The sequence below is a fragment of the Thunnus albacares genome, chromosome 2 (genome assembly GCF_914725855.1).
Source record: "Thunnus albacares chromosome 2, fThuAlb1.1, whole genome shotgun sequence".
Classification (NCBI taxonomy): Eukaryota; Metazoa; Chordata; class Actinopteri; order Scombriformes; family Scombridae; genus Thunnus; species Thunnus albacares.
Genome location: NC_058107.1, coordinates 19,494,864 through 19,521,364, shown reverse-complemented (window position 1 = coordinate 19,521,364; position 26,501 = coordinate 19,494,864). Strand labels below are relative to the sequence as shown.

The 26,501-nt window shown below is 41.4% G+C and overlaps 2 protein-coding genes across 4 annotated transcripts in view; one reads left to right on the top strand and one right to left on the bottom strand.

Annotated features, from left to right (window-relative positions):
• ddhd2 (DDHD domain containing 2) overlaps positions 1–13,248 on the bottom strand; it is a 15,496-nt gene extending 2,248 nt beyond the window's left edge. Inside the window, exons 1-18 of one of the 2 annotated variants that reach the window (XM_044370656.1) lie at positions 13,114–13,248; positions 10,687–10,877; positions 8,703–8,895; positions 6,416–6,606; positions 6,185–6,274; positions 5,916–6,036; positions 5,726–5,815; positions 5,494–5,635; positions 5,141–5,349; positions 4,974–5,038; positions 4,734–4,853; positions 4,555–4,650; positions 3,921–4,097; positions 3,136–3,291; positions 2,692–2,794; positions 2,425–2,586; positions 2,115–2,219; positions 15–183 (exon numbers count right to left, since the gene is read on the bottom strand). In XM_044370656.1, coding sequence (XP_044226591.1) covers positions 15–183; positions 2,115–2,219; positions 2,425–2,586; positions 2,692–2,794; positions 3,136–3,291; positions 3,921–4,097; positions 4,555–4,650; positions 4,734–4,853; positions 4,974–5,038; positions 5,141–5,349; positions 5,494–5,635; positions 5,726–5,815; positions 5,916–6,036; positions 6,185–6,274; positions 6,416–6,606; positions 8,703–8,895; positions 10,687–10,806 — 2,309 coding nt within the window. In that variant the 5' untranslated portion in view covers positions 10,807–10,877; positions 13,114–13,248. The remainder of the gene's footprint in view (positions 1–14; positions 184–2,114; positions 2,220–2,424; positions 2,587–2,691; positions 2,795–3,135; positions 3,292–3,920; positions 4,098–4,554; positions 4,651–4,733; positions 4,854–4,973; positions 5,039–5,140; positions 5,350–5,493; positions 5,636–5,725; positions 5,816–5,915; positions 6,037–6,184; positions 6,275–6,415; positions 6,607–8,702; positions 8,896–10,686; positions 10,878–13,113) is intronic. The other variant, XM_044370665.1, reaches the window with a different exon arrangement.
• On the top strand, positions 12,740–26,501 carry si:ch211-166a6.5 (clustered mitochondria protein homolog). 2 transcript variants are annotated; one of them, XM_044370646.1, is made up of 29 exons: positions 12,740–12,817; positions 15,476–15,620; positions 17,217–17,326; positions 17,737–17,908; positions 18,832–18,969; positions 19,056–19,210; positions 19,302–19,456; positions 19,587–19,709; positions 19,883–20,015; positions 20,100–20,192; positions 20,351–20,517; positions 20,718–20,897; positions 21,012–21,449; positions 21,548–21,621; positions 21,712–21,816; positions 21,910–22,010; positions 22,107–22,259; positions 22,360–22,422; positions 22,566–22,798; positions 22,897–22,981; positions 23,138–23,291; positions 23,438–23,577; positions 24,038–24,118; positions 24,316–24,441; positions 24,555–24,664; positions 24,784–24,877; positions 24,960–25,085; positions 25,175–25,248; positions 25,772–26,501. In XM_044370646.1, the coding sequence occupies exons 2-29, from the start codon at positions 15,572–15,574 to the stop codon at positions 26,391–26,393; spliced, it is 4,254 nt and encodes a 1,417-aa protein (XP_044226581.1). In that variant the 5' UTR covers positions 12,740–12,817; positions 15,476–15,571; the 3' UTR covers positions 26,394–26,501. The 2 variants fall into 2 exon arrangements, with proteins under 2 accessions (XP_044226581.1, XP_044226572.1); XM_044370637.1 differs by lacking the exon at positions 12,740–12,817 and having other exon boundaries at positions 15,290–15,620.

Here is a 26,501-nt window from a genome sequence, read left to right as displayed (position 1 = left end):
TGTGTAGCACTCACCAGTAACACAGATGAGACTGGATAGCAAACAGGTATTCATTGAAGCTCTCAATGGGTTTTTCCTGAAGTACAAAGTCGATCCTTCGTCCTCCATTCAACATCCCCACTTTAATCTCTGGCTGCTCTGGCTGCTCCTCGGACACTGAGGGCTCTGCCTCCTCACACACTGCTGCAGGGACAAGGGAAAAAAAACGATGACGTTACATGCACAGACAACAAAACCAATAATGATTCCCAGCACCAGCTGTCTATTTTGACTCATCCTCTTTAATAAAATGAGAACAGGTCAGACAGTAGCTGCTTTCTGCAGCCAAAAACAAGACAAAAGCATAGGGGTTTATGGAAAAAAAGAAGGTTAAATGCAAAACAGTGCAGTTATATTCATCTCTGCTCTGCAAGTAGATAAAACTCACACTACTTTACAACCCCATGTCCTTCATCAAACCCTCTTTGGAGTCAGTGGCTGAATGCAGTAAGAATAAACAATATAATATGATACGATAATAAAACAGTAATGGTTTGCTCATGTATGGTCTCAATATTAGATGTGATAGACTATTCTGACACATATTGCAGACATCGATTAAATCTGAATCATAATCAAGAATGAGACACTATCCAGACAGAGACTAGTCTGAGAGTAGTCACACCTCTAACAAAAAAATTTTAAGAAACAATCTGAGCAGGTTGTAACAGGTTTAAATGGTTTATTGTTGTGTGAGATGGCATAGCACCAAATCATGCTTTTATAGATAAGGAGTTGTTTACTGTAGGTGTGGATTGTAACTGATTGTTATTTAAAGATTTGATTACAGCTGATGTCATATGTAGCATGGATAGATGTCCACGATATCAACTTACCATGGAGTCAACTTTTTTGCTTTAACCTGTTAAATGTTTAGACACTCACTCTTAAGTGCAATTATGGTGTTACAGTAAGTAAATGTTAGTTAGGTGAGTCAGTTTTGTGATGATGAGTGAATGATGAGTCTTCTTGCTATGTTAAGAACACATTGATTTAAACCCTAAACTGCTGGTTGCTTCCTTCTTATACGTTATGCATTTCTCACAATCTACTAATGTATTTACTGGCTTGTAATTATGACATTATAAGATAAAAATCTTACTCTCAAGTTACAATCCCCTATGTCCTAAAGACAACCATGTTTGGAATCTTGCAGAACTATAAAAAGGAGGTGAGGCAGACAAATGAAGGTCATAAATGTTGTGAAAGAAAAGCTGTTTCCTCGTTATGGAAAAGGTCAAAAACATATTGTGTAATATGTGCAACTGTACAGTCTGTCATGATAGCAGCTGCACTCCCCCCCCCTATTTAATGAACTGACAATTAAATGCTTAAGTTTGTGCAGAAAAGGGCAGAACGTGTAGTTGCATGTTGTTACTATAAGTAACCTGCTCCTGATGAATGATTTACCTGCAGATAAAGTTCACGCCAGTTGCTGTCATTAAAAACCCCCCCAACTGTGATCACCACTATTCATCTTGTCCTGTTTGTTTAGCTCGTACAAGAGTGTACCGTGGCCTGGATACTCGAGTGGCTTCTGAAGTTGATGTTCAGTCAATGAATTCAACCAATCACACCTAACAGCCTGAGAGGGGAGGACAGGCCTGAAGTTGAAGATTAGAAGTACAGCAGTAATAGTGCAGTTAGGCATGAGGGAAGGAGAGGCAGAAGAGTAGCCAGATCCTGCGGCAATAATGACATACATTACATAACGTTTGCTCTTTGTGAGGGAGCTAATGTGCCGAAGTAAACCACTGAGAAACAGATTTTATCAATACTGCAGGTAAAGCAGCATTTTTCTAAAATTACAAATAATGACAGTATTTCATATGGTTTCTTTTGTGTTAATAATAGAAATAAAAGGGTTCTTTTCCAGAATCAAACCAGTTAAATTGAATGTAACAGGTTGAATTAAAGACAGATTATCACAGGCTCGTAAGCTTTCACTAAATTGTGCAGGTTTACAGAGATTTCTCCAAGATAAGACCAAGAGATAATGAAGCAGTAATACGCTAGAATGAGTTATTTCACTTATTTTCTTCAGTCATTCTAGCCAAGTGACTATCCTGGCTTACCTTGGAAGTAATGCTTATGAAGGGCCCTGGGCCACTCCAGTATTTTAGTCCAAAAGTCAGCACTTTTCTCTCCCCTCTTAGCAGAAGCAGTGACTGCCGCTGAGGCTGAGGTTCAAGGTAAAGTGGTAAGGGGGTGAGGGAAGCAGGAGCAACCACCAGACAGACCAGAAGAGGGGAGGGGAGGATGGCGACATGCAGAGAGGGGTGAGAGGAGTGTGAGGAGACAGGGTTAGAAACACTCTTGTGCACACTCACGCACGCAGACATCATCCACAAATACACAAAGGTAAAATAAAAGTGCTCGGTCTACCCTGTGCCTCTTGAAGGTTTCTCTCTATTGTGGTTTCTCCTTCCTCCACTGGGGGCAAAGCAGCAACGGGTAGTCTGGCAAGGGACTGCCACGCCGTACGCAATGATCCCAATACGTTATTCTTCAAATCCATGCTCATACGGGTCAAGCTGTCCTTTAGTTCTAGGAGACAAAGAGACACAGGGATTATCAGTAAGCCTACTAAACTAAAGCTCATACCAGAATATTGTTCAACGCAGACAAGGAGAGAATAACAAACAGTCATACCCAGGTGCATCCTCTTGCGGCCTTTATGGTGAGGGATTAGCATTGGCTCCAAGTCCACTTCTGAAACAATCATGGGCTCTATCCGATAAGCGACAGGGTCATACTACACAGCAATAAAAGGGGACAAGAAACCTAACTTTTAATAGATGACGTCTTTCATCATGTAACAGAGGATGTGCAGTGTATATCGCACATTTTAACTGTTCTCTTTAGCCTACGTGCATTTTTGTTGAGCGCACAGGTCAGACACAACCAGCAGTGCCAAATACACAAAGTGGTGAAACTGCTACTTTTGTTTTTGTCTCATGACTCAGAACTGTGCTGTTGATGCATCTTTGTTTGAAAATGGGTTGAGCAATGTCAAACTGCAGTTTTAACCCTTTTTAGGGCTGAGTATGTGATGTGTGGGCCGATAGAGTAAATTCGTGACTGCCCACTACTCACCGGATGATAGATGTTGTAAAAACTCTTGCAGGTTGGGAAGGTGTAGTTGGGATCGATGCGTTTAAGCCCACGGACGGTCAGAAACATTCCAATGGGAGAGCCAAAAGCAAAAAAAGTCTGCGGCTGGAATGCCAACTGTGGGTAATCAATAGATACCTGTGGAGAGAGAACAGAGTGTGAAACACGTGCACTATTGTTAAAACATTTTATAATTTAGACACAGTTTTCATTCTAGGAGGGCAAGTAGGACATCTACACATTCATTCAGACAAATGAAAATGAGTCTCAATGTTGTTTGAGCACTAAAACAACTTTCATAACATGAAGACAACAGCCAGGGAGTATGACAGCAGGTAAGGAGAGAGAGCAAGGAGCTGAACACTCATGCAGGACTGAATGAGTACAGGCAGTGAGTGTGGTATTGGGTTGCACTTCATAGGATCAATGCGGTAGTCTCATTTATAGCTCAATGTGACTTTGCCATCGAAAAACCGTATTGCTCATAAAATAGCGACTATAAATCTGTTGCCTTGAGTTTTTCCTGACCAGACCAGACTGTATGTGAAGAGAAACTCTAGACACAGCGAGAAGAAAGAGAACAAGGGAGAAAGCCTGAGAGAACGGGGACACCATGTGTGACACACCTGTCCCTTGGCTATGCCTCCATTGGTCTGTCCAGGCAAGCAGGGGGGAAGGAGGAGAGAAGCAGGAAGGTGATACATTAAAGCTTTAAGCTACTGGTACTCCCAAGCACGAGTAACCATGTCTGCGTGTGTGTGTGGTACCTGTCCGATGCCCACGTCGAAGTATTCATAGTCTACAGCGCTGGTGACAGACTGGGCTCTGTGGAACTGGGACTGCTGCATCGCCAGTCCTGAAGACTGGTTACCATCGTGATCACTGGCTAAAAAATCTTGAGGTTGAACTTGCAGCCCTGGTACCAGACGCATTGCTTTACAACCCTGTTTAGATTGAGAGTATACATGTTTTTTAATAATGGTACACAGACTGTAGATACAGTATATGGTTACCACTATCATTTGGAAAAAAAACAAAGCCCCCTGGTAAGACGAGGCGAGGGAATAAAAGCCATTTGGAATATTGAAAAAAACATAAAAACACAACATATCAAATAGCAGACATAAATCATCCAATCCACAGCAACAGTTGCTTAAACATACAATTATGGGAAAAAGAAGAAATGTTTCTAGTCATGTGAAATTTCAAAGTGCAACCAGATTATTGTGTTGCCTTAATATGAACAGTGGAGGCATATTAGTGCCAAGCTTTCCAGATATATTTTATCCAGACACAAAGTGGGCATGTAAAATGGGTCTGATGGTCGCTTTAAAGAGCTAGACCATATATTTTCCAAAGGAAATTCCAAACACAATTAAAAAAAAGAGAGTTGTGTCTGACCTCTGGAAGCCATTTCCTCCTGACGTAGTTCAGGATCTTCTTCCGAGGTCCGAGAGGAATTCCTAAATCTTTGAGATCACTGTCTTGGCAAAGAGCCTAAAAGAAGAGAACCACAAGTTTTTCACTATGCATTATATTTGTATTTGTATGTGTGTTGTGTGTGTGTTTGCATGTATTACCAGTGATTCCAGGTCTAGGTTTTCTGCTTGTAGTGTAGACAGGTATTGCTGTAGGCCCAGTCTGGTCAGCGTCTGCTCCAGCGTGTCACGGTTCAGACGGCAGGGCTCATCAGAGAGCACCTTAAACCCAGGGAGCAACAGAGTGGGAGGGAGATTTTTTTATTCTACATGTTGCAAAATATGCACTCCTTTTGATCAGTTCATTAATGAAGTTATCTTTTACTATGAATGCTAGCGTACCCCGTCTCTGGTGGATTCTAAACCAGTCCTCTGATTAGTCAGCATGTCAAACAAGATCAGCGAACCTGAGGAAGGAGAGACAAAGGAAAGGAGTTGAAATTCTGCATTTGAATGTTCCACTTGTTTGTGACTGTGTGTCTGAGCTTTTGTGTTTGCGCATCTCTAACCCAGGCTATGTCCCACGACTGAAATTGCCCCAGCGAACTCTGGGTGTCTCTGTTTAAAGAGAGCGTGCAGTCTGTTGATCTCTGAGGCTACGGTGTCAACTATGGTCTGGCAGTAGGTGGGGCTGTTATAGAAAAACAGGTCCAGCAGGGTGTCGTTGGTGAAATGTCTGAGCCTGCTGATGCTTGGCAGAGTGATCCTCTGGATGTCCCTGGAAAGTAGGGAATGAGGGAGGGAGATAATAAAGCAAGGGAAGCCAGAGTTTGACGTTTTTCTGCAAATAATAGAGACATAAATAGTACTGTATGACGGAGGAGTTTTGTTTTGTCCACTCTCTATCTCTCTCCATACTTACTCATCCACACCAGTGGCATCCCCATGCAAAGCGCTGTGCCAGTTGACTGGGAGGAACTCGACTCTGCCCACTTTGCCTTCTTGCTGAGCATGCTTATAATGAGAGGCCAGGAGGGACAGGGAAGCACTCCTGAAGTCATTCACTGGAGAGAGACACAAGACAATGAGTCATAAATATAAATAACACACATACATGCATATATACTTTTACACACATAAAAACACACACTTACCACACTGTATGATGGATCTGAAGCGCAAGTCACATGCAGGGCCGATGCCGTGGACCATAAAGACAAGGTGGTCCACCTTTTCTGGTTCACCTGGGAACACACACACAATTATTATACGTCCAAAACTGTTGACATTGTAAAATAGGCTTATATTCCAGTATAACTCTTACTAGTACACCCACACACATACCATCTGGTATTTCTACAGGGATGTTGTCTACTCCCCTCTTGACTGTTCGAGGGCGAGTTTGCTCAGAGGGCGAGGAGACCCATTCATCCTGCAAACCGATTGGCTGATACTGCATTATCAACTGAGAAAGGAGGAGGGAAATGGAAGAAAAGACAAGGAAACAATGTACCTGATTTAAATAAAAAAGATATATACCCTCTAGAACTGTGATAGCTTTGTCATGTAGCTAATCAAAGTGTACATAGTGATATTTTAACAGCTGGCCTTACCTTGGGATTGTGTAAAATGACCGTCTCTCCTGTGGGAAACTCCAGCTTTCTCTTCCATTCGTCTAGAGTCACTGCTATCATATAAGCATCCTGAAAAATTGGAATTTGGGAAGAAAAGGAATCAAAGGCCAACATATATAAAAAGAGTAATTGAGGAGCAAACAAAGTAAAAAAAAGAATGATGTCAGAAGCTGTGGGAATGAGCAGTGCAGTGGTAGAGGCTCAGACTACCTCCAGATTTTTGCCGAAGTCTTCAGGGTATGGCATGAACCTGGTGTCTTTATCTCCTTTGTAGAACCAGGTGCAGCGGCGGACTTCAGTGGGAGCTTGCTCCCAGTACACAGCGTAGCGTTTTCTCTCCTTGACATGTACATCATACCGCTCTCCATCAACAGCTACCACTACCTCCTCCTCCTTGTCTCCTAGTGCACAGTAAACACACGTTCATAAGCGGGTACAAACAAGGTTTATGAATATATCTTGAAAAACTATATTTTAAGCAAAGGTTCTATGAAGACAACATAGTACTCTAGTATTAAGATCTGGAAAGATTTTCAAAACAACAGGTTGGACCTAACGATCCAGATATTTGTGTTAAATATAAGCAGGTATGTGTTTATGGGAATGCACAGTGATTCTGGAAGAAGGTTGTTGAGTGTATAAGACATGTAATTGTAAAGAAGTTAAATTTTATGCTACATTCTGTGCTCAGATTATATTGTTACTACGACTTTGGGCTTCTGCAGGCGGATAAGTTCACTCTCCTGGAAGAATATAGACATATCTGTAGATGGGATATCAGTTGAGCAAATCACTGAGGCCAAATTACTGGGTGTCAAATTAGATAATTTATTGTCTCGGTCTGATAAGATTGATATAACATAGTTTCCATGATGGGAAAGGGCATTGCAATTTATAGGAAATGTTCTGCATATGTTCCATCTTCTGTTATGATTGATGTTGTTCGGTCACACCTGGGTGTATTCCAGAGAGCAGGTTTAGTGAAAACTCTGAGTTTGTTAACCCTGAGATGAGGGAAACTTTGGGTTTTCAGTTCCAGAAAAAGACCTCACTTAAACTCAGGATATGTTACCATGTTAACTGACTCTGTGAAGCTGACCTGATCGCTGGCAGGATTTCTTCAACAAACCCAGAGTTTATCTCTGTCTCCTCCCTCTTACACACTGTTTCATTTGCTCATTCATTCAGTCCGGTTTACTGTATGTCAGAATCAAAATCCTGGTTGGATATTAATTTGTTACTCAAAGACTATCTAAAGTTACAGCTTTGATGTCATTTCTTTGAAAAGCAGTTTTTGTTCTCACATTCAAATATTACACAGCGTCATGTCATCCTCAGCTCATTCACCATGCACACACTTAAACTTGGAGTGAACATACTAAGAGTTGATTGAACTGACTGACCAGCTGTTCTGGAACCGAAAACTCTTGAGTTTCCCATCTCGGAGTTAATCAACTCAAGCGTTCAGGGTTAGACTCGGCGTTTGCTGAACCTGTTTTTGGAAATGGACCCCCTGGACTACTGCCCAGTTATTTGGTCATGTGCTGCTGAGAAATATCTAAAAAAAAACTCCAAATTGCACAGAACAGAGCAAATAAAGTAATCCAAATCCAAATAAAGAATAAGAATAAGAACATACCCTCTAAAGGAATGTGGACAAAGGCACAAACAGCCTTTCTCGAGAGATAGTGTCAAACAGAAAGACAAGAACTGGCCTGTTTATGGAGACCTTATGTAGATTATTTTGGAAAGTCATACTTTTGAATGATTTTGAAATTAGCTGTTCTTTGTTGTTTTTCCTTTGGGTGGGAGATGAATATGTTACAAGAATAGTCTGGCACATTACCAACATAATTTTTATACCTCGGTTTTTGTAAAGATTAAACAAACCAGATATAACGTGTTGATTAATGAGCTTCAGAGGTATTGCTAGGCAGATTTTGGACAGACCCATGCTAGCCATTTCCCTGTTTCCAGTATTTATGCTAAGCTAAGCTAACCGACTGCTTGCTTTAGCTTTATATTTATGAGACTGACAGCTGAGTGGTATCAATCTTCTTGCCTAACTATCTGCAAGAAAGAGAATATACCTTTTTCCAAAATGTGGAACTACCAAAATATCACCAAATGATTTACAAAAGACATTCTCAGTTTTCACATGATCAATACTGCATTTTCAATTATAACTGTAAGTACAAATGTCATGGGTGTCAACACTTAGTTTATCTATACATCAAAACTGTATATCAACAGGAATGAAGCTCATCTGAAACCACCCAGAAAGTGAACTTCAACTTGTTAAACTGCTGGTAACAGTGAACATGTCCTGTCAACTGCTCTACTGGGCACCAAGCCAGTGTTGGCAACAGTAATGTTTTGTCATCCTTCTCCCAGCTGTTTATAGTGAACTCACTCTTTTCCTACATGTCACATGTCGACCCTCGTTACCCATTAATACACACTGTCCATGTGCAATATATAGTATACGCATGCTTACCAGTGATGTAGGCATTCTCTAGTTTATCAGAGTCTTCTCTGCTGAAAGGAAGCCAGCAGGTGTTGTCATCAGCCCGTCGACAGAAGAACCAGTGAGGCCGTACTTCTTGGTAGGGAGCTGGGACAGACTCCATGTCAAGCATCTCGAAGGACGAAGTGGAAGAAGGAGAGGCCCCATCCACCACAGGCGACACCTGAGGGAAAAAATGCCAGCATGGTCAAACTGCTGAATCAACATTTCTTCTTCATGTCAGAAATACTGCTCAGTTCCTCAGTAGGAAACAAATGCCTGCTACAGTATATACACTATACACACCTGTTTTACTTCTTTAGCCTTCTTCTTTTTTACCGTTCAACTCTGTGGTTTATAAAGTAAGTTTGAGCTCAGTCTGTGTCCCTCCATTAAGCTCTTAACAAGGAACCTGAGACCATCAGACAGACCAACAGACAGTGGACGGGAAAGGATCAGGCCTCCTCTAAGCCAGACACACAAAGCCCAGTGTTATTCTCCTCTTCTACAAGCTGTGTCTTGTTTCCTTCTCTTTCAACAACCAACACAGCTACAGCTTGTAAACAACGTATCTACCCTGAATATTGCACAGTCACAAACAATGCTGCCAGTAATGCTTTTTTTCTAATCTACTGCTCCTGTTTTGGTCTATTGAAGCAGAGAGCCTGCCACTGCTTGACACAACAACAAACACCCACTTCACACACAGCTGCCAAATAAACAATCCAATTTGCAGCATAATGTGCACACAGGAGGTGTAGAGATTTACAGATAGATCATCGATAAACTGGAATGTGCATATAACATCCTTCCTCTGAATTTAATCTCGCTGGTCTCCTTGAAAGAAATACCTTCTCTTGTTTTTGGTTGCATGTCATGCAACACAAAAGTGCTTTCGGCAATAAACTGTCAGGAAAGTGATAAATAATACTCATCTGGCTAATAATGAGACACATAATGACAGTAGCCAAGGACAGTATGCTGTTTTGTTGTCTCCTGTGTCTCCAAAAACTTACTTTGTGTGAAAACTGTTTACAATGTGTGAAAACTGTGAAGAGGGACTGTATGTAATTTCTATCTACAGCCCCAACTACTCCTTCGCCAAGACACAAGCTCACCATTTCATTTTGTCCTTCTGTCACTCTGTAAGTAAAGAATGCAGCAGCTATTTTTGTCTGGGAGGACAGGATCGCTAACAAATGCTTCACACTTTGTACTTTTTCATCTGTTAATGAGATTTACTGAGTTTAACAGAGCCTTGTCTGGGACACAGTGCAATGAAGGATATGATGACTGTTCAGCATTTTGTCACTAGCTCATTTAACATCAACAGTTGCACTTTCTAAAATGTATAATCACTTGAGTGGAGATAATTGTAACTCTACAGAGTTGACAGCGTATTTCAATACTGTCTGGCATGGTTTTGAAATTGTGCTAGGCGTCATCGTTTGTTGCAAAGTCTTACTTCTATCAAATTTTCAGTGCCTGGTTGCTAGTTTTCAGTCCAAGACTAAAAAATAATCCTTATTGTAAACATTAAAAGTGTACTTTGATCCTAGGACTGCCTATGCAGCCTTCTGCAGCTGATCAATGAGAAATGATGATAGGACAGAAAAAAACCTTCATGTAGATAACCCATTTACAGTGTAAATGATAATGATACCTTGAAGGCGTCTTTCTTATTAGCAAATCCATACTTAGAATACCATCTATTGTACTCTGTAAGAGCAGATTATCACCACGCCTCATCCCAAGCATACAATAAAGCACTGGGTGGATCTTTTTCTCTACATCTTCTTTTCCCCTTACCCTAACTTAAAACCTAACCCAACCCTAACTATTCATCGCTGTGATGCCTTTCCATAACCTAACCTAAGCCCTAACCCCAATCATGGAGGGCAGCGCTACGGGAAACAAACTTTAGACACAACAATGGCATTTATGCCCATACACAAGACCTCACATACACACTCACCTGATCCCCAGGTGTGTTCACTGGTGACACAGTCTGAGCAGGGCTGTCAAACAGGTCCTGGGCGTTGACGGTTGGGGCAGCCTGAGATAGACCCCCCTTCTCACCAGGACTGTGTGACATTTAGCTCAAGACCTGACCCCAACCCTCAGCTCTGACCTGAGGGGGGCAGGGGAGCCACACAAACACAATACCTGTAACAAACCAGATGCACACAGAAGGAGAGCAAAATGAGGCTGAGAGAGCATCACAACTATTACATATCACTGTGTTGCCTGTCAGACTTGCAGGGGACTGACTACTAGTAACACCTGCATCACTGAACTGTTGTTGACATTTGCTATACAGGATAGTAAGACACACAATATCAATATCACACTAGCTTACACCTTATTCTAACTCAGTGCTTTAACATTAACTAGTCACTAATAATAATAATAATAGTAATAAAATTTTATATAGCTCCTTTCATACAGGGGGTGTAGCTCAAAGTGCAAATGTTGTGCAATAAAACCAAGCAGTCAAATGAATAACAAAAAAGAGGCAGCAAATAGCAAGAACAGGTATGCTAAGAACAAGAGAATATGTGAGAGCTAGAAATAAAACAAAGGAAGAGTGACAGTGTAAAGCAATGTTGAATAGTAAGTCTTCAATTGTTTAAAAATGTTCACAGAGCGTGTATCTCTTATAGCCTTGGGTAGGGAATTCCATAGTTTTGGTGCATGGTTAAAAAGGCTGAGCCGAATTTCTTATTTGAGTGACAGTTTGTATTTAAAAAACCGGCAGCAGAGGATCTAAGAGGCTGTGAAGGATTATAAAACAACAAAGAATTAGTAATGTAGGCCGATCCCAAACCATTAACAGCCTTGTAAACAAATAAAAGAACTTTAAAATCAATCCTAAAAGGCACTGGGAGTCAGTGCAGGTTAGCAAAAACTGGGGTGTTATGTTCTCTCTTTTTTGTTCTAATTGAAAGCTTGGCAGCAGAGTTCTGAACTAATTGTAGTTTATCAATGGGTTTTTGTAAGATGGGTGAAAAGAGCGTTACAGTCATCTCATCTACTTGCAATAAACACATGAACAAGTTATTTGGCATCTTGTTGAGATAGGAACAGCTGTACCTTTGCAATATTTCTTAAATGAAAGAAAGCTGCTTTGGTCACCTTATTTATGTGGGATTTAACATTTAAGGGGATTTAACATAAGATAATGTTCAGACTTGTGACTTCTGATTTAACCTGTGGGGCCAAACTGCCAAGCTTGGCGAGAACTAACTCTCTTTTTGTTTGCTGACCCAACTAATAAAATTTTTGTTTTCTCACCATTTAAATTTAAGAAAGTTGGTCTGCATTTACTAGTTTACCAAACCAGTTGTTAAACAGCAAAGGGTTTGGTCATCACTTGGCTCCAACCAAATATAGAGCTGTGTGTCATCAGCATATCTGTGGAAATTAAGCTTATGTTCTCTGATAATATCACCTAAAGGAAGCATGTACAACGAAAAAAGCAGAGGATCAATTTGGTTTAAAACAACCCTTTCCAGTGTCTTACTCAAAGAGATTTGAGATTTGATATAGACCTATAGTTATTTAAGACATCCGTATCTACGTTTGTATTCTCAACAGGGGTTTTATTGCCGCAATTCAGAGGGATTGTGGAAAACATCCACTTTCAAGAGACATGTTAATGATTTTTTTGACAGACTGAAGCATATAGTTAAAACATCTCTTAAAAAATGTAGTGGGGACTGGGTCAAAACAGCACGTGGAAAACTTACTTTCATTCACAAGCTTATATAGTTCTTGATCAGAAATAGTGATGCATTTCGACATGTTTGATGATTGATGACGATTGATGTTGTTATCAACATCTATGCCAATATCCGCTCTCATGGATCTAAATTTAATGTAAAAGAATACTGCAAATTTCTCACATGTAGTGGTGGGTATTTGGTCCAGGACGTTATTGACAGAGGCAGGGTTGAGCAACATGTTACTAGTTGTGAACAGTGTTCTAGGATCATTTTAACTCTCTGCAATAATCATGGAGAAATTAGCTCATCTTGCGGAGCGTATGCCACTAATCCCAGCCCTCAATAGGTGTTGACAGCTAATGTAACGTTGTAAACAGTCAGGTTAGTGTGACAGCTAATCACAACATGCATGTGTTAGAAGTTATGATGATGTAAGTAACGTAGCACTAAATCATTTCTTGACATTATCTCGAAGGAGTTTATAGCGAAGGTTAACGGTTTATAATATTGGTGCAGCTGTTATAAATAAAGCAGCGAATACATCCTTGAGACCAACGGTTGAGGTTCATGCTAGCTCAGTTACGATGCCTGAACGGGACACTGGCGTTAAGTTCTCAGTTTTCACAGCCTGTTGGTGTTTTTGGACTAGTAACAGACAGTTGTTAATTTAAACTTACCGATAACTTCTCCTACAGTTAATGCAGAAGATTTGTACTCGTTGTTTAGCTCGCTCTGGATGGCTAGCTCAGCTAGCCGAGGACAGCCTCCTGTCAAACGCTGCCGGGTTAACGTGTTGTCGGAAATATGACTATTAAGAGATGAGCGTCCATGAATAACCGCCTAAAGACTAAATAAAGAGGTTAAAAAAACCTACAGAGAGAGAGATACAGGGAGAGCTTTTTATGATGCCCGGGTAAAGTATGACGATTAGAAAGTGAACACACCGTTCAACGCAGCTGCAAAAATCATCACAATAAACTAGTATAAACCTGTATTTTCTTCCCGTCAACACTCCGCTGTTTCATAGCGTAATTAGCGTCTGTTGATCTTTAAATCGAAATAGTCTCCGAAAACATGACCTATTATGTAAAAGACCCAAAACTTCATACACGATGTTAAAATTTACGAGGAGCACGTAAAGGCAGCGAGAACCATCATAGCGTCAGCAGGTCACCGCCCCCCAAACATTGAAGTGACGTCATGAGTTTTGATCATTGTCATTCTGCAGTCAAAACGAAACTGTTTTGTATAATATAGTGGAGGGTAAACATGATGCATTTACTTCATAGTTATTGTTTACACATAAACTCAGTGCACTATTGTTATTTAGTTCGTTATAAGCTCAAATATGTATATTTTTAAACAGTGACAGCCTACAGTTTGTGTCGATGGATATATGAGGATTTTTATCCGTGTTTTGCCATTACAATACATGCAGTTCAATGTCTAACAGATACAGGAGTTACCAGCTGAATACCTACATACAAATACAAATACTGTACATCCTTGACTTTCCTGTCTTCCAGCTAAGAAGCAATTGAAACCTGGTCCTAACATATTCAAGATGTGAGACAGGAATAGGGTGTCATGCATAATGGCATTCAAGCAATAACAATTAAGCTACCTGCTTAGCCTAACCCAGATATCTTAGTGATTAATTTGGACTGTGATATGTTTAGGTATGTGCAAAATGTCAATGTAGTAGGTGTAAGCCTCTTAACAATGAATGAGCAACCACATCATGAGACACTAAACACACCCATTTGTGGAAGGTTAATAAGGGACATGTTCACAGTTGTTCAAGTGTTTTAAAACAACATTCAGGTGCCCATATGAACACTGAAAGATGTTTTCCTCTCTGTAATCATTCCTCCTGTTTGTACTGGCTATGGAAATATCCCCTTTGAATATCATTTTGTTCAAAAATGCATTTAAAAGTTTATCTGAAGCTTATATGAGGCTTCAGCAGTCTGAATTAGTCATATCAAGTGGATATCTGTCACATTTACAGTCTTTTTAGCATCAAATTCCCTCTTTGTGTTTCCTTGGACACTGTTTCCTTGTTGAGCTGCCGTGGAAGTATGGAGAATCTGCTCTGCACTTTTAACTTTACAGTTGTTGACACAGACACATGCTGAAATCAACCTGAAATCCATTTAAAAAACTGTAAATACTCAGTTATGATCCTATAAGAGGGTCAAAGAGTAGATTTTATTTCAATCTCTTCACAGTCTCTCTTGCTATTCATCCACAATTCAAAACCTACTACCGTACCAATGTTTTCCATAATTCCAACCGCCTTGTTTACTTCTCCTTTTTCCATACTCTCAATTTGGTATGAACAAGAGGAATGATTATAGCAAGAAAAACCTATTTCAGTGTTCATTTGGGCACCTGACAGTTGTTTTAAGACTTAAAAAGACAGACTTAAAAAAAAAATTGTGAATCCGTCCCTTAACTCTCTCATGGTTGTATTTTCAATTTAATTCACTATCATGACTCAAAAGTGTAACATAGAGGATGCACCCATGAGGGCCATGGATCATGGTGTACTTTAAAAAATAGCATACAACTCAATCATGTCCCTCTTTTTCCATTAAAATATGTATACACAGATACACTAAATGAACCACAATGTTTGTAACATGGAAGTCTTTATCTCAAAAGCAGCATAGTTGGCTGCCTGGGGTCAAACCACTACCAAACACACTGTGTACTTAATTCCCACATCCCTCACAGGGTTTCAGGAGGGAGGGAGGGAGGGAGGAGTGAAACATGCCAGGGGAAGGAAGAGTGACTGGATAGACACACCCAGTCCAACAAAGTGTGAGGGACGCATAGAGTAATGAGCCTGTGTGGAGCAATAAGAGGGTGTGGCTTTTTTACTCAGGGTGAACAGATAAGCTGAGTTTGCCAAGCAAAGAGGGGCAGGAGTCACAATCCTGAACAGACAGCCATCTACTTTCACTCTGCTGGGCTCTCAAACAATCCAGCTGCACATTTCCACTCACTCTGTCCCTCTCCTGTGCGTTCCTCTAGCAGTCTGAAACAAGACTACGAGGGGGGAGGCAGCTTCCAGCATAGAGAAGTAACAACACAAGAGGACAGCTCAAGAAAAACTTCCAACACGCAGCTATGAAGGACAAAGTTAGGAGAGGAGGAGGAAGAAATCAGGCCAAGAATGGTGAGAAATCCCCGACATGTCTTTTCTTCCCCCTTTTTTTTCTCTCTATGTCTCTGTTTTGCACTTTCCTCTTTTTCTGTCTCCCTCACTGGAGAATGTGAAGAGGGTGGGAGATTTAGCAATGCTCTGCTGCTCTGAACATGGCTGGTGTTATTCTCTGCTTTCACCAACTTTCTGACCACTTGGAGAATTTGCTCAGCACTTTTTAACTTTTATGGTACGGTTGTTCACACAGACACATGCTGAAATCAACCTGAAATCTGTTTTAAAAAACCTGTAAATACTCAGTTACGATCATATAGGTTGAACAAAGAGTACATTTTATTTGAAATCGCTACACATATTCTCTTGCTGTTCATCCAAAATTCAAAACCTACTACCATACCAATGTTTTCTATAGTTCCAACCACCTTGTCTTCCTTATAATTGCTAATCCTTTTCACATACTCTCAAGTGGGCCTCTTGACTTGTTTTAATCTTTGCCACACCCCTTCCACAAGACAGAACGATTGAATTAAGGCAGAGTATGTGCTGGCTTGTCTCCAGATGAGATTGCCCTGAGGTGTTTAACCCCCCACCCCTCCCCCCCCAAAAAAAGCTCTAAATCTGTGGTCACAGCATTATAATTGACAGGTTATGTCATTTCCAGGAACTTATTTAAATGTACTGATAGAGATGTGCTTTGTGACATATAGGGGAGGAATTCTGCTTGTGTAGTTTGGGGTACAACCCAACCTTAGAAATCAGTGCCAACATAAACTTGTCAGGGCTAAAACAATGCCGTTTTCTGTAGTAGTAAGGCAGTAGCTCCAGTAGAGAAGACGTTAATGGCTCCAAGCCTGTAGAGAGGAGGGATCTTCCTCCAGCCAATCACAAACAGAGAGGCTATTTTTTGGGTGCTTTGCAGTGGTAAAGTAGTCCCAGCATAAACTGGGGATTTACTGTAGAATGACTAAAATCGTCAGAGATTAGTGCACAATGACTTTTTTTTTGCTTAGCTTTGTATTTGTAAAAGGTGCAGTTGTATGTGCACACATGCATGCAAGCAAGCACACTCTATTGCCAAGCTGTAACTCTGTTAGTTTATGTGTTTTAGCGTTCTGCTGCCTCCACATGCCAGTGCTGGGTGTGGATGTCCCTTCACCCTGAGATGACATGAAGGCCAGTAGGCAAATTCAACAGGTTTAGTCACACTGCAGGTTGAGAAACATGCTGGATCCTGCTCTCCCTTTTGGTTCTACGTGCATGTGTAAAAAGAGAGACACACCTCACTTTCTCTTTCTTTGACTTCTTCTTTTTTTTTTTTTTGCATAAATTCAATCTTGTCCTCAGGCACTCTCTCAGTGTCCTTGTTTGATTCTGCAGCATGGACAGATGATGGGATCTGAACATAATAATAGGTCACGATTATAATTCATTCATTCAGCCATTCATGCAGTTTCTGTAACATCTTAAGTCTTTTCAGGGTCATTGTGAGCTGGAAACTATCCCAGCATGTAATGAGCGGAAGGCAGGAAAACAACCCAAACAATTTGCTTGCCAGCTCCAGAGCTCTGTGATGATCAGTTTTGTATCTCTGATTTCTCGTCCAAACAGATGCTATCAGCATGACTGGTGGAAAAGATGCAGTTGGTATTAAGCAAGATGAGGACACATCATTCTCCGTGAAGATCCAGGGAGCAGGAGTAGAGTCATTTGAGCTGCAGGTACAAGACGACAGCGTTAACATTTTCAGACATTTTCCCTTTTGTTTCCTCATTTGTTAGTACCAGTAAAGCTTTCACAAGTCAAGTGAAAGTGATAGCTGAGACTACATATTAATAACAATCCGCCTTTTTGTTGTATCTATGCTTTTTGATAATGTTAATGCCTGCCATGCACAGTTGACACATATAAATTTACTTACATGGTATTTTATCTGTATCTATGACAATGTGAAGAGCTCACAGGATTTAGTTTTTCTTCAAATATACTATACAATATACTTATACAATACTGCATTTTCTCCTATATCTTTCTGTGAATTGCAGGGACTTTTTTCATAGATAACTGACGTTTAAAAGGCAGGTTTATATACAGGATGTGGATATTAACTGCTGTATTAAACTATGTGTAGGTCCATGGATTTTGGCTTGTTCAAGACGCTCTAATGACTCTGCTTTCGAAGAATGAGGTGTGTCCACGCTCCAACCTGTCACTGGCACTCGCTGGTACAACTCTGGACCCCCTCGCAGAACTGCAAAGCCTCAAGGGGCTTAAACCAGGAGCCATTCTCCGCCTAGTTGAAGGTAAGTTTTTTTTTAAAATCTTTGCTTGGGTTTCTCTATTTTGTGCTCCATGTGTTTTTTTAATTCAGCTTTACTTCAAATTGAAATGTTTTGCATGAATTTCATAGATAGATGAATTGTCCCAAGGCTTTAATTCTTTTATTATTGTGTTTTTTTGGGGTTTTTTTGCATGCATTACTACAAGTATGTGTACTTCAACTGAGTTTTTGACACGGTTGTTAGCAATTTTAGCCTGTGATAGCTCTTTAAGATTACCTTTTAACAATATAGTTTTTATTCTAATTTATGCCCATTTACATAAAATCATTTATGGTATAAAACTTTTTTGAATTGCATAATTTCAACTGAAAGCCTCACATTCTTCAGATATTACTGTGCTTGACTTATGTCATTTGTATTGTTATGGTACAGTTATTGTTAACATTACATTTCACTTAATCATGCTCTTAAGGGGATTAGGAAGAATGAGTCCATCCTTATTTTCAGCACACCCATCATCGTTTCCCTTTCACACAACCTTAAATCTCTCTAAGCACAAATAGCTGACACACCTTTTCAGTGTCATCATAACAAAGTTTACAGTTTCAGAGATTTATAGTTGCAGTACAACTGTGTGCCAACCAATTAGTCCGTCCCTCACGCTCTAGCTGTTGAAATACTAAAACAAATGACTGCAGCCCATCCGATAACACGTAGAGTATTACAGTACTCTGTCAGATTTGTGTCTGCGGTATTATGCATCATTGGTTTAGTCCGATAAAACTTTAATTTTGAGATGATCATGATCATGATCATCCTAGAGTAGAGGTCGTGTGCATTCAGGCTTCTAAAAAAGAGCTGTTCATAGTCAAAAAAATTCATCAGACCCTTAGCAGTTTCATAAAGGTCAGTTTAACTTTTATAATAACAGCGTGTCTTTCCAGAGCCCTACACCGCCCGCTCAGCCAGGCTCCATCTGGCACGTGTCCTGGAGCTGCTGAGAGCATTTGGACCTCAGGATGCACTGAGAGAAGGACGCTCACCAAGCATACTGGAGACACTCACCCAAACACAAAAACCAGGTACACAAAAATACTGTGCCCTTAGACAGAACGCACAACATGTAAAATCTAACTCATACTGAAATACCCTTGTGTTCCTGGTGCAGACTCAAGCTTACTGAATGGAAAGAACCTGAAACGCTCTTTAAGCAACACAAAAACAGAATCAGCCAACCAGGACGGAGCTCCTCCTGAGTACCTCCTCCCTGGTTCATCAGAGAGACCGCTCATGGCCCTGCTACCACAAAGCTCCCAGCCAGAGGTGTGTAAATACCTGGAATCTGTTTGCACATTTGACCAGTCCACCAAAACACACACACTGACTCCTTGTGACTTTAATCTGGTCTCATCAGGTCCCCAGCTACCTGAGGGACTTGTCTCTCAGCTGTTGGAGCCCACCTCCAGGACACAGGAAGCTGCAGGGAGACTTCCTGTACATCACCGTGGTGACAATGGAGGGGCGACGATGTGACATCACATCTTGTCCAAAAGGATTCTTTCTCAATAGGTATAAAAAAATCACCTTGTCAAACTATTTATTATGTAATGATTTATGTTTAAAGAGAAGCGCAAACGAATGAACTTAATAATGTTTAAATGTTTTATTATGAACTCTTTTCTGCCCTTGCTCATCTCAGATCTACAGAGGAAGTGTTTGATCCTCGTCCTGCACAGTCTTCCCCAGTTTGCCACTGTTTCACTGACCTGCTCTGTCACATTAGTCCTTCTTTCAAACAGACCTTTACTACTCTCAAAAACAGGTAATACTATTACCAATGCATAAAGTAATCGTATGCACTATTTTGCCAGAATACTCCAAGAGGCTCTTGGTGAAGTACATAATCCAAGTAGAGTAATTAAAATGGCTGGCTAAATATGAGTGTAAGTGGAGTGGAGAATTGTAATGACGAGATTGTTATCTGTTTCCTTTTAGGCATCAGTTACCTCCTGTTGAGGTCATGCCCACTCCTTACCACACCCTGAGCTGGCTGGGGCCTCCGTGTGCCTCCCGTATTCACAAAAACACCTTCAGCAGGCTGGGAGTAGATGAGCAGCCAGCAACACAGGTGATTTACAAAAATTGTTTGTGGCTGTTTGTGAACGTCATGTACTTTTGGCAGTATGTGTGTAATTGCATGTGTTATGTGTAGGCTCCAGACTGGAATGAGGAGTTGCAAGCAACCAGAGATCTTCCACAAAGAAGTCTGGAGGAGAGGCTGCAGAGAGACAGAGCTCTGCTCCAGGTAACCAAAAAAAAGAGGCTATACATTAATTACAAATCTCATTGTAAATCTGTTAGGAACACCTCAGTACCCTTATAGTGCCCTTGTTTTAACCCAGTACTCTTGTCACCTGTTCTCCCTTATTTGTTTGCTCACCTTTTCTTTTCCTCTTCTCCCAGGTAAACAGTGCATTTGTTAGGGCTGTGACGCAGGGGGCAGAGACTGTGATAGATGGCTTTGTGGAGCCAGTCAATGGAAACCCTGATGACCCAGCTTTCCTGTGGGGGGGCCTGTTCATGAGCCAGTGTGCAGCAAGTGCAGTGTTTGGTGGGGAAAGGGGCCGCAGGTGAGAACAAACCACAAAATAAAGGTTCTGCAACAAGATACTGTTGATGTAGATCCATTAATTGTAGTTATGGCTTTAAAGGATTCGCAAAGTACACTGTGTACATGCTGTGTCGAATAAGAAGATTATTAAATAGTTGTGGTAGAATGGTGCCGGTTTGGCACAAATTGTCTAAATGTTTCTGCATATTCTCCTTGCAGGGCGGTTCAGAGGCTGGAGCTTAAAGGAGTACAGGCCTACAGTGACCTAGAGGGGCTACAGGGCCTACACACTCTTCCTACAGCCATTGTAGACTACAAAGGAGTGCGCCTATCAGCACAGGGACTGGCTCCTGGTTTGGAAGGCTCAGAGCAGGACCAGGAAACTCCCTCTGCCCCAAGGTACATCCTGTGGAACCGTTAATACAATGAAGCACTGCCATAGTGGTGTCACCTTATTAAATCAAACTGCGTAACAACAGCATATTTCTTTTTCCCCGTTTTTGTGTTTATCAGAGGCTTGCTCTATGGGGTGAATGCCGGACCCCAAGAATCCCCCCATCGCAGAAAGCTACTGGAACTCTTGGCTCACGCTGCCAAAGCTCTTTCTCTCCAGAGACATGTTGTTGTGGGATCCAACAGTCACCGGACACCACTGTTCACATCAGTGGACGCTAAGGGACTGTTGGGGGCTGATGGGAGGTTCTACATACTGGATGTGTTCAGGAGCTTCCCAGCTGATGCCAACTTCTGTCCCGAGCTAGAGACAGAAAGAGAGACAGTCACTAGAGAAGAGGAGAAGAAAGAAAGCTGTAAAGAAGAAGAGGGAAAGAAGGGTTGTGTAAAAGAAGGTTGGCCAGAGAATTATCACTCAGACTCTGGGCTTCCACAGAGTTTTCCTCACAGCCTCTGTAGACTGAGGCCAGAGCTGATGCAGGACTTCATCCAGCACAAGTAAGTTCTACAGTACATGAAATAAAAATTTTAAAAACTCTATTAAATTGGTTTTTTTTCTTCATAAAGTTAAGGTTTTATGTCTTTATTTCTTTTAGACATACCCAGTTCACACAGCATGTCAGGGAGACACTGGACGAGAACGGAGGCTTTGAAGAATGTGCAACAGCTTGTAAGAACTGTTTCAGCAGATCTGAATGCTCTAAATCACAAAAACAATTTGTGCATCGATATTTGACAAGTATCTTTTATATATTTACAGGTGATTCTCGAGCCACTAGTGCAGTGCGAGCTGCTTGTAAAGAAGTGGGCTCTATTAGTGACATCATCTTTGAGATGCGATTCAACCCAAGTGTCCTCTCTTCAGGTACAAAGAGAAAGTACACACCCACTCACATACACACACACAGTCAAATCTGCCAGAACACATTACGACAGGCTTCTTGTTTGATGTATGCAGGAGTGTCATTCCCTGACACTGAAAGTGCATCAATAAGGCTGCAGGAGAGGTTACTGAAGGAAGCTGCAGCTTTCATCATCACACACCAGATTCCAGCCTTTGTAAGTACATCCATTGTTTACATGCGATACAGACACACCTGCTGTAAATATGAAGCAAACTCACCATATGTCTGTCTGCATATGTGTGTTTTGCAGGTGGAGTATTGCTTGCAAAACAACGAGGCACCAATGGATGGAGCTTCTCTAAAACAGGTGCTACACCAGAGAGGCATCAACGTCCGGTATCTGGGCCATGTGATGAAGGCCATCAGCCAATCAGAGCACAAGGAGCGCCTGAGGCATATAATGGTGTGTTTAATTTACAAAATAGTCAAACTTAAACTAGTCTTGATGATGTAACTGCTCTCCTAACTGTATTTTCTATCATTCATCCTTCTGTCCTCACCAGAGATCGGTCATAGGTGAAATTTTCATCCGCTCAACAAGGAGAGTGTTCAACAGTTTCCTCCAGGTAACTCGCACTATACAGTCGTGAGGGTTCCTTTTTTTACTCTCATATTCACACACCTGAATGTTGCATGTTAAAATAGCAGCAGGTGTGGTTCCGCACACTCCACAAAGAATGAACTGCAGCCTCCGGTCATGTCTTTGCAGGGTGTGGACGTGCCCAGTCTCTCTGCAGCTGTCAGTCACTTCCTCTGCTGCCTATTGGCTCCCCACTTCACACCCACTCCAGCGGGAGAGGAGAGTAAAAAGAAGTCAAGGCGGCGTGGTCGTGGGGCTGGGACTTCTGAAGGCACACCCTGGAGCATGCTCACGGGGCCTGAGCTGTGGAACCTGGTCTGCCAGGATGCTGTTGAAACATATAACATCTCTGACAGCCTGGGGTGAGGACACAGTCTTTGTTTGTTCATACTTCATGTTTGTTCTTTATGCAACAGCTCAGTGTTAATTTTAGAATAACGGTCATTTTTCTTTGTGACAGCTCTGGCCCAAACCACCTGGTTGAGCAATATGGTCTCCAAAAGCTCTCCTTGCTCAGAGAGTTCTGTTTAAAGACTGGAGTACAGGTAACAGACACCGTAATATTAATCTGTAACAGTCAACTGAAACACGTTTTATAGTACACAATGAGCTCTATTGCAAAATTAGCTGCAAGATAAAAGAGGAAAAGGCATCCACACGTGTATTTTTGTTCATGTTTGTTAATTCTTTGTCTACACCAGTTGAGGCTGAGAGACTACCTCCTCGACAACCAAAGTAAAGCTCCCATCGGTCCTGATGACGTCCTCAACATCTTCCCTGTTGTCAAGCATGTTCACATGCCAACTGTGGATGCTTCAAAAACATATCGTGCTGCGTGGAGCTCCATTGAGAAAGGTGTGTCTATAAATCTGTACAAAAGACTTTGTGCTGCAGATTAATATAAGTATAATCTCTTTGCCCAGTGTGTGTGTGTGTGTGTTTGAACTAAACATAAACAGAACTTTATGTGCAAAAAATTATTGTGTGTTTCTCGAATGCAGGTCTGTTGGATCAGGCTCATGAGCGCCTGAAAGAAGCAGCCTACCTGTTTGGTAGGGTGTGTGATGACCTACACCCTGAGGCCAGTTACTGTCACAGCCTGTTGGCCAAGGTGGCCTTCCTGCAGGGGAAGGCAGCCGAGGTGAGCCTACATCCCCAAAACTCTTCCCAGATACTCTGTTGGTTTAACTATTTGCTGTTTATATATATTTACATAGTTAGTGAAGTACTATATGTAAGTACATTTTTAGCTACTTGTACTTTACTTGCAAATTTCCATTTTAAGCTACTTTATGCCTCTACTCCACCGCATTAGAGAGAAATAGTGAACTTTTTACTCCACTACATTTATCTGACAGCCATAGTGACTAGTTATTTTGCAAATTTAGATCTTACATATAAAACGAATGATCAGTTTATAAAATATTATAACACTATGAATGGGTCCATTGTGCATAAGGAATACTTACTTTCAATACTACTTCAATACTTAAAGTACATTTGAATCAGAATGCTGATGTGATTGTAGCTCTTAACATACAGTACTTGCATAAAGCCGGCCATTAATTCCTCTCATCGCTATGACTTCCTCTGTTCTCAAGGCCCGCAGTACCCAACTGAAAGCAGTGGTCATCAGTGAGAGGGTGCTTGGCTTTGACCATCCCAACACAATCCAGCAATATGTGAGTCTTTTTCACCCATGTATTGTATTTGTTGGAAAGTGTGACCAAGCTGGAGGTACCGCTACTGGAAATCAAACCCTGGGTCACTGTAGAGATGGATATGAACTATACCAGTGTCTATAACTACTATTTCTATAGAGTAAATGCTGTGCCATGTGGTCACAGTGTGATTATTATTGTTGTTCTATTTTATTTAGGCCCTCTTGGCTGTCTATATGTATGCTGGAGGGGAGACTGCCCTGGCCCAGAAGTGTCTCCTCAGAGCTCGCCTGCTAATGCTAACTATCCATGGAGAGGACCACCCCTACACCGCAACATTGGATGTAGGTTACAACAGCTTTAAAATCAGCCCCAGCAAAAAACAAAGGCTTTCTTAATATCAAAATAAACACTATTTACTTATTGAAATGGCATTCCTGTCATTGTTTTCTTGCAGAGCTGTCTTGGGTTGGTGTTGACAGGAGACCATGCAGGGCAGTTCCTTAAGAACGCTCTCAGACTCAACACTTCCTTCTTTGGCCCCACAGATCTGCACACTGCTCTCAAGTAAGATGCTATTTATAGCTTCCACGTATATCTAGTAGAAAAGGTCAGCGCAATCCTGTCTTTGATCTATTATTTCCCTTTTCCAACATCATCACTCTCCTGTTTCCTTGTGCGTGCAGCCAGCATCTGTTAGCCCAGTGGATGTGCAGTCAGGGGGATTACCGAAGTGCTATGAGCCATGAGAAAGAGGCCCTCACTGCTTTTACCTCCCTGGTTAGTTTATTTTTCTTAGTGAGTATAATTGAGAGAGAGAGAAAAAAGCAGATTGTCATGTTATGGTTATTGTCTCTCCCAGTTTGGTGAGGATCACACTCAGACGCGCTGCAGCAAAGAGTTTCTGTGCACAATCACCAAACAGGCGGTGAAGGTTGAACGCTCTCTCAGACAGGCAGGAGCCGAAAGCACGGAGCAAACAGTGGAGGTATGCTCTGATATTATCAGCCTCTTTCATCCTCTTTAAAAAGAAAAAAGGGAATGTGTCTGTTAACCTCCATTTCCCCCTGTCTTTAGTGTCTAACTCCAACAGCTGAAACCATTCTGGAGCAGATGGTTCTGGTCACAGGGATCAGGAAGATTGCACACAGGTAAGTATTCTCTGTACGCTGGGCTGACACGGTGGATTAGAAGTACCTGAGAGGTGCGCCCCCGTAGCCTACTGGTTAAGCCACATGCCACATAACCGCATAACTGCAATGTCCACAGCTCAAATCCTTTGTTGCATGTCGCCCCCCATCTCTCTGTCCCTTCATCTCCTGTTGTATCTACACTACACTGTCCCTTTAATAAAGGCATAAAAAATGCCTTCCCTCCAAAAAAAAAAAAAAAAAGTACCTGATATGGCTGACCAATACTGGATTTTTGAGGCTGATACTGATATTATTATTGTATTTTATAGTTTAAAAAATCTGAGAATATATCAGGTGATAAACACATAACATAAACAAATATTTTTGAGAAGGATCCCTTAAATTATTTTTTTAAGAATGTGACCAAGATATGTACCAACTGTTGAAACATTAACTTGTCCGTGTTCTCTAGTGGACAAACTATGTAGCAGAGACACTGTTTCTAATGAAGGCACTTAATGAATATGTTGTGTTTTCATAGTGACAGGCTCCAGGAGTATAGGCAGAAACACCTGGAACTAAAGGCAGCAGTGAGAAAAGAACTTTTGAACCAAATGAACGGAGGAGAGAAAAGCACAGATCAAGAAACAGGATGTGGGAAGGAAGTCAAGGACGGAGGAAGCCCAGCGGTGGAGAGTAACACTGAGAGCCAACAGGAGCAGCCAGTGGAAGAGACCTCGGTGGAGAGTGCTACTGTAGTTTCAGCTAACGGTCATGTGGTGGAGCCCGCTGAGCATGAGGAGAAAACAGAAGTAGATGCAGGTGACAGTGAGAACAGTGATAGAGCAGCTGAGGTCAAGATAGTGAATGGTGAGACAGAGAACAGGGCTGAAGCAGAGGAAAGTGAGGCCAGTGCACCAAAAGAAAATGGGGAGATGAAATCTGACGCAATGGTTGATGAGATGAAGTCAGGGTCAGATGAGGTTAACGGTGTACTAAACGGAGCCGTGGATATCCCTGCTAGCCCATCAGTTCTTAAGAGTAAAGTGACCTGGGCAGATGTTGTTGTGTCAAAAGCTGTCGTAGCCAATGGAACAGGACACAAAGTCACAGCTGTAAACGGAGAAGCAGATGTCACTGCCAACGGATCAGCTGAAAAGTGAAAACATGTCAAAAAGGAAAACAGTGTTGTAGTAACATTTTCTTAAATCACTGCTGTAAGAAAAAAAAAACTCTCCCAGGATCCTAGATGTTATTTGATCCAATGAACA

Bases quoted from the DNA above. Each gene is read 5' to 3' on its own strand.
- si:ch211-166a6.5 (XM_044370646.1), top strand. From the start codon at position 15,572: ATGAAGGACAAAGTTAGGAGAGGAGGAGGAAGAAATCAGGCCAAGAAT. The intron at 20,016-20,099 runs GTGATTTACAAA...TGTTATGTGTAG, and splicing joins ATGAGCAGCCAGCAACACAG to GCTCCAGACTGGAATGAGGA. The intron at 21,817-21,909 runs GTACAAAGAGAA...TGATGTATGCAG, and splicing joins CCCAAGTGTCCTCTCTTCAG to GAGTGTCATTCCCTGACACT.